This window comes from Rhinopithecus bieti, unplaced genomic scaffold (genome assembly GCF_001698545.2).
Source record: "Rhinopithecus bieti isolate Rb0 unplaced genomic scaffold, ASM169854v2 scaffold_9981, whole genome shotgun sequence".
In the NCBI taxonomy this organism is placed as follows: Eukaryota; Metazoa; Chordata; class Mammalia; order Primates; family Cercopithecidae; genus Rhinopithecus; species Rhinopithecus bieti.
Window position 1 is genome coordinate 4,936,303 of NW_016806838.1, and position 7,604 is coordinate 4,943,906.

At 49.0% G+C, this 7,604-nt stretch overlaps 1 protein-coding gene across 1 annotated transcript in view; it reads left to right on the forward strand.

The window, feature by feature from the left end:
• Nucleotides 1-7,604, forward strand: part of CUNH6orf132 (chromosome unknown C6orf132 homolog) — a 40,368-nt gene that overhangs the window by 26,434 nt on the left and 6,330 nt on the right. The window contains exons 3-4 of the mRNA XM_017878291.1: nt 4,697-4,772; nt 7,400-7,603. Coding sequence (XP_017733780.1) covers nt 4,697-4,772; nt 7,400-7,603 — 280 coding nt within the window. The remainder of the gene's footprint in view (nt 1-4,696; nt 4,773-7,399; nt 7,604) is intronic.

Below are 7,604 nucleotides of genomic sequence, written 5' to 3' on the forward strand. Positions count from 1 at the left end.
TTTTTTTTTTTTTTTTCCGGGACAGTCTCACTCTGTCGCCCAGGTTGGAGTGCAGTGGCACAATCTTGGCTCACTACAACCTCTGCCTCCTGGGTTCAAACAATTCTCCCTGTCTTAGCCTCCCGAGTAGCTGGGATTACAGTTGCCTGCCACCACGCCTGGCTAATTTTTGTATTTTCAGTAGAGACAGGGTTTTACCACATTGGACAGGCTGGTCTCGAACTCCTGACCTCAGGTGATCTGCCTGTCTCAGCCTCCCAAAGTGCTGGGATTACAAGCGTGAGCCATGCGCCCTGCCTCAAGCCCACTTCTTAAGGAGGATTTTCCTTTGTTCCATGACATGAAGAGAGGCAGGTTAGGCAATTCAGCACCCATAGAGATAGATGCTGTCCACACCTGTGCATTTGCATACTAAACTATGTCACCATCCATGCCAGTGCACTTGATGCCAGTTGCCTGGGCAGGAAGCAGTTTACCTCCCGAGTCTGTTTTTCTGGGACTAAGATTAAAATGAGTTTGCATTTGCCTTCTCTGAATAAACATCAGTGAAAGGGAAAGCTAAGTAAGCCACAGGAGCCCATGTGGGCCCAACTGGGAAAGAAAAGGGCCAGACAGGGGCTTGGAGAGCCAGAGAGACTATGTTCAGTTCAATACTGAAGCTTCTGAAGGGATGAGGCTGGCCTTTGGGACTTGCCCCAGGGCCAGACCGTGATGTGTCACAGCACCGCAAGCACTGTGGTGAGGTGGTGGACGTGTTGTGGGACCCCCTTGTGTCGGGAAAGGGACCTAAGAAGCCAGGGCTTGGACTGAGCTGTTGTTACAAGCCACTCCAGAGATGGATTTTCCCTCTGTGGTCTTGGAAGTCTAATGTGTTTTCCAAGTGCTTTAAGATCAAAGGGCATAGTGAGTAATATTACCTTAGGCCCATAAAGTCCGTCCATCTTCCTCCCACACACACCATTAAGCATTCAGGGTAACCCAGAAGGTGCTACTAGACTTCCAGGGAGCTTAGCTTTGATTGTTCACAATTTTTTCACTTTTCTGGAAAAGAGGATTACAAGATATAATCCTTCAACTATTATTGGTTTCCTGGATTTAGGGATATTATCTCATTTGATCCTCATAATAGCCCTACAAAGTAGGAACTATTGGCTCAATTTTCTTTTCTTTCTTTTTTTTTTTTTTTTCTTTTTTTGAGACAGAGTCTTGCTCTATCGCCCAGGCTGGAGTGCAGTGGCATGATCTCAGCTCACTGCAACTTCTGCCTCCCCAGTTCAAGCAATTCTCCCTGCCTTAGCCTCCCAAATAGCTGGGATTACAGGCGCCTGCCACCATGCCTGGCTAAGTTTTGTATTTTTAGTAGAGATGGGGTTTCGCCATGTTGGCCAGGCTGGTCTTGAACTCCTGACCTCAGGTTATCCTCCCACCTTGGCCTCCCAAAGTGCTGGGATTACAGGCACGAGCCACCATGCCCGGCTGCCTCAATTTTCTAAGTGAAGAAAATGGGTCTCAGTGATCTGTAGAAAAGGTAAGGTGGAAAGCCCAGGTTTCCACCCTGGTTCTGTGAAGGGATTTGAGGTGACACTGGTCACACTCTTAGTATAGGGCTATCACATAGGAGGAGCCTGCACAATGGCTCAACATCACTGTCCCCATCCCACATCTCCACTGCTCATCCAAGGCCATACTGCTGGCAAGCCTGAGCATGAATGGAACCCAAGATTTTTGATGCTAAGTCCCCAGCCTTTCCGCTTTTCAATTATGTTAAAATTAATCAGAGATCTCAACCCTGGCTTTTGAAAGCCAGGCCTCCATCTCATCAAAATCGGAGTGTGCATACTTGATGGAGGTTATTAGACCGTCAGTGGTTTGCATGTGTATGTGGCACATCTCAGGATGTCATGGGAGACACACCTCTGATGGGCTGGGTCCCTGTACCTGCCCCTGGTTCCCAGTCACTGGGTTTGAGAAATGTTGAGAACAGGTATGTTGTTGGCCATGCAAATCAACAAAGGCAGAAAAAAAAAGACAAGTTGATGGCTCAAGGCCATTCCAGCTTCAGAATTCTTCAAGAACAAGATGAGTGGTTTGCTGATCCCCAGTGACCAGAGTAATTCTGAGATGGCCCTTGGTAACCCAGGGTCTTACAGATATTTCTGTAACATTGACCTTGAGTGCCCTTCTTATATATTAAGTCCAGAGAGTTAGTACCATCAGCCCATCGCTGAGTAACAACTGGGCTTACTATGCATCCAGCTTTGGGGGATACCATAAGACATGGTCCCTTGACTCCAAGGAGCTCCCAGATCTCACTGAAGGAACTAGAGGATAATCTGGAGTGCAAACAAGAGTCCCCCCTCTTTTGGAAGTTTGGCTGTGGGTTGCTCTGGGCAGCAGTGGGTCAGTGTGGTGTGGACAGGGGATGGCTCCCAAGTGCTTTTTGTGCATTGCATCATTTAGTCCTCACAACTTCCCTACAATGGGTAATTCTGTTGTTACCACCATTTCACAGATGGGGAAATTGAGACACAGGGAGATTAGGTAACTTGCACAATCATACACCTAATAGGTAGCAGAGCTGAGATTCAAATCCAGGCAGGCTGGAAAGCCAGAGTCAATGCTCTTAGCCCCTACCCTTGTTCCATCCTAGAGGGGCTCAGCTAATCCTTGAAGGATGAGGGATTTTAGGGAGTGGGAGCTCCACTGACCTGGGTTTGGTAGTACTGGTTGTGTGACTTTAGACAACTTTGAGCCTCAGTTTCTTCATCTGGTAAATGATGACATCCTCTTCTATACAGAGTGGTGTGACTGAGATAATGCGTTTAGTTAGAGCACAGTGCAAGGAGTATTATGATGATGATTATTGTTATAAACAGAGAGTGGGAAAGACAGGTACAGCTGACCAACGCCCAGCATCATGGATGAACATGGACTATATGTGGTGGTTGAACAGGTGGCAGGGAGGGAGTCCGTGAAGTTACAGTGTGGGATGGGTGTAATAGGTGAGTGTGAAATAACAGTTGGCTGGGAAGCATGAGGCCAGGTCATTGAGGACCTTGAAAACTACCCTAAAATGCTCTACAGCTCTTCAAAACGGCAGGTGTGTGGACTTTGTTGACATATGGAAATGTATGTTTGGAAAAAAAAAATAGAATGCAAAACAGTATGTACAGACTGACAGCTGTGTAAACATATTATAGCCTGTTAAGCTTAGCGATCAGGGCATCTGCAGAGCTATAAATATTCAAGTTCAGGCTGGGAACAGTGGCTCATACCTGTAATCCCCACACTTTGGGAGGCCAAAGTGGGCGGATTATTTGAGCCCAGGAGTTCAAGACCAGCTTGGGAGACATGACGAAACCACATTCTCTAAAACATATACAAAAAATTAGCTAGGGCTGGGCACAGTGGCTCACGCCTGTAATCCCAGCACTTTGGAAGGCAGAGGTGGGCGGATCACGAGGTCAGGAGTTCAAGACTAGCCTGGCCAACATGGTGAAACCCCATCTCTACTAAAAATACAAAAAACTAGCTGGGCATGGTGGTGCACGCCCCTGTAATCCCAGCTACTCAGGAGGCGGAGGCAGAAGAATCGCTTGAACCCAGGAGGCAGAGGTTGCGGTGAGCGGAGATCATGCCATTGCACTCCAGCCTGGGTGACAGAGTAAGACTCCATCTCAAAAGAAAAGAAAAGAAAAGAAAACAAAGCCAGGAATGGTGGGCACACATCTGTAGTTCCAGCTATAGATGGGAAGATTGCTTGAGCCGGGGAGATCAAGGCTGCAGTGAGCCATGATTGTACCACTGCACTCCAGCTTAGGTGACAGAATAAAACCCTGTCTCAATTTAAAAAAAAAAAAAAATTCAAGTTCATCACTTTTTATTTTTCTGTAAACACCTAATGAAAACTAAGAACACACAGGAGGCCAGGCTGAGGAATTTGGCTTTTCACCTGTGGACCTCCATGGGGAGTCATTGCAAATTCTATTGGTTTGTTTGCTTTGTCTTTTTCATCGAGATGGAATTCATATACAGTCAGTCCTCCCTATTTGTAGATTCTGTATTTGCAAATTTGCTTAGTGGCTACAATTTATTTGTAACCCCAGAATCAATGCTTGTATTGCTTCTGTGGTCATTTACGGACATGCACAGAGCAGTGAAAATTGTGAGTTGTTCAACGCACATGTTCTCAGCTAAACAAGAGGATCCTTTGTCTTCTTGTTTTAGCTGTCATACATAAATGTCTTTTTCTGTTTAGTGTCACGTGTTACAGTGCTATCGGCCACGAGTTCAATATTAACCAACCAACAAAATATATTAAAGTGTCTTTAAGCAGAAACACAGCTAAAACAAGGTTATGGTTATGTATTGATCAGTTGACAAAAATCTTGTGACCAGGGGTCATAGGAACCTAACCCTGTATTTCCCCGAGGAGAAACAGGTCAGTATTTACTAGTACCATGTTCACTGCAGCTTTATAGAACATAACTATGACAAATAGTGAGGATTGGTTGACTGTACCACATGATTCATTTTTTTAAAAATCAGACTTTTATGTTTTGGTAGATACACAAGGTTATGCAGCCATGACCGTCACTGCAGATTTTCAAGCAGTAAAATGGCCTCAATAAGCAGCAGTTTTAGAATTATCTGTCCATCTTTCCCTGTCCCCTCATTTCTTTCTGGTCTTTTTCAGAATGCCCAGGAAAACCATGGGCTGGCTGTCCCCACCCCCTCGGTTCCAGAAGACTTCGCAGACAAAGAAGTGACAGGTAAGTGAACCCTGGGCTTGAGGCTTGTCCATCTTTCTTTCTTTCCTCCTAGGGCCCTGAGTTCAAAAGCCAAGCATCTATCTGACCATCTTCACAGCTGGTGACAGAGACAGAGTCCCCAGGCACAGCCACTCTTGCTATCCTCAGTCCTCTTGATTACTGGCTGCAGTGAGCCCGGGCAGTGGGGCTGGGAGTTGAGGAGAGCCAGGGTCAGCGAAGGCCCCCTTCTGGCGGGGGAAGGATGGCGAGGGGACAAGGCCAGAGCAGGAACAAGTGCAGCATTAAGTGGGAGAAGGGCCTGGCTTTGAATCCCAGCTCCCCACATATTCGCTTTGCTCCCTTGGGCAAGACACTTCACCCCTCCTACCTCTGTATCTTCCAGTGAACAACGGGAACAACAGTTCAGTTTGGAGTAAATGAAGTGGTGGATGGGATATAAGTCACGTCCGTCACACCTCTCAGAGGTGCTTCAAACTCGCTAATGGCTTCCCTTATCACTCAGAGAAAAGGTTCTTGCAAGGACTGCTGGAGTCTGACCGGAGTCTGGCCACTTTCCTTGCTTGCTTTCTCCTCCCACACTGCCCCAGCCAAAGTGTCTCCTGTTGCTCCTGAAATACCCCAGGCACATTTCCACCTTGGGGTCTTTGCACTGCAGACCTCTCAGGTTAGAATGCTCTTCTGCGAGGCATCTGTGTGGCCGTCTCCCTCTCTCCTTCCTTCTTTGCTCAAATGTCACCTTCTCTGCGAGGCCTTCTCAGACTGCTTTATTTATTGATTGATTTGAGACGGAGTCTTGCTCTGTCACCAGGCTGGAGGGCCGTGGCATGATCTCAGCTCACTGCAACCTCCGCCTCCCGGGTTCAAGCAATTTTCCTGCCTTGGCCTCCTGAGTAGCTGGGACTACAGGCGTGCGCCACCACGCCCAGCTAATTTTTGTATTTTTAGTAGAGACAGGGTTTCACCATGTTGGCCAGGATGGTCTCTATCTCTTGACCCTGTGATTCGCCCGCCTCGGCCTCCCAAAGTGCTGGGATTACAGGTGTGAGCCACCGCACCCAGCTGGACTGCCCTATTTAAATTGCACCTGCCGCACCCCTCCCTGGCTGGTGTTTTTTCCCATCGCACTCATCCTCTAATGTGATAATGATATACTCATACATTGTGTTCATTGTCCCATTCAAGCGTAAGCTCCCTAGGAGGGCCAGTGTTTGTCCGTTTTTTGTTTTGTTGGTTTTTTGCTACTGCACCCCAGCTCCTAACTCCTGCCTGACAGTTGGGTGCTCAGTGAACGTTAGTCTTTCCCTTCCCTGCTCCTGGTTTCTTCAGTTTGAAGTCAGGCAGCTGGGAGGAGCCCTTCAGAGCTGCACACTCCCCAGGTTCACCACACTGTTAGGGACTGAGAGGAGGGAAGCAAAGGATGGGTGCCACTAAGAAGCAAGTAGACTCTGGGAGGCTGGGGACCTGGTCTGAGGACAACAGAGGGATGTGAGCTGCTGGGGCCAGGGACTCTCAGCATCTCTTTAGTACCCAGATTCCTTCTGCACATCCCCGTTCTATCCTGCCACCTTCCTTCTGCACACCCCCGTTCTATCCTGCAGTCCAGAATCTGCCTCCGTTCTCTATGAAGTGGACAGCTGGGTTCTCAGTAGCTTCAGGGTCTTTAGAAAGAAGGAGTTGTTTGTGCAAGTTGCTCCCTCCTGCGGGTCTCTCACCCAGCCTTCCTCACTGAGGAGCTCCCTCACCCCTGCCCCATGACTTCCTCTTTCCCACTTTCCCTGTCTCACATAGTCTGAAAAGGTAAGCACAGATTGTAGCAGTCAAAGTGGTTCCGTTTTATTAACTGCCTACTAGAGGCCTGGCACCATGACAAGCCCTTTCTGTGTATCTGCATGGATTCTCTCATTTAATCCTCACAACAGCTATAAGAAGCGAGCACGGACATCATGCCCCTTTGATAGATGAAGAAACTGAGGCTCAGCAAGATTAATTAGTGTGTTCAAGGTCGCTCATCTAATAAGTGGTAAAGCTGGGATGTGAACCCTGGACTTTCTGGCTTGGCCAAGGTCAAGGTCCCAGTAAAAAACAGATGGCGCACTGAGAGGATAACTGAAGAGAGCTGAGTAAAGGGACGGTGTACCAGAGTGTGAGCTTGGTTAGGTGACTCCTGTCTCCTGGGAGCAGTGACACCCAGGGACTGAACACAGTGGGACAGGGACATCCTGACAGGACCTGTGTCTGCGGGGCAGGAAAGGCAGCTGCTGCCAACCTGTGACGCAGCCAGAGGAACCAGAGCCCTGGCCCTCTTGTCCCCACCCCCCATCTCAGACGGCAAGGGAGTCCTGGTGCAGGTTAGAGGGTGACTCTGGGGAGGCAAATGGAGGTTATTCCATACAGGCTTCAAAGGCTGTGCCAGGGACAGGCAGGGGACCCTCCCTAGAAAGAAGGGGAACACTCGCAGGACAGCTCAGGATACTGGACACGGGGCTGCTCCCTCTCTTGGTGTTCAGGAGAAAATGATCCAGTCATTCTCTTGGGTGCCCACCCCTGCCCCTGCCCTGGGTAAACAGAAATTGGCAGGGCTGGTCTGCCTTGTTTCTGCCCCCCATCTTTGCCTCTCCTTCTTTCAGGTACCAGCTCACTAGTCAATGGCAACCTCCGACTGTACAGCTCTGTGGGTGACCTGAGGCCTGGGCAGTATGGCCAGGATCTACTCATCCCCCCACCTCCCCCAGGCCCAGCCCCGGGGCCCCCCCAGGACATTTCACAACCTCCAGGGGGGTTGCCACTGCCATCTCCACCTTCCACAGCACCCCCACCGCCTCCCCTGCTGCT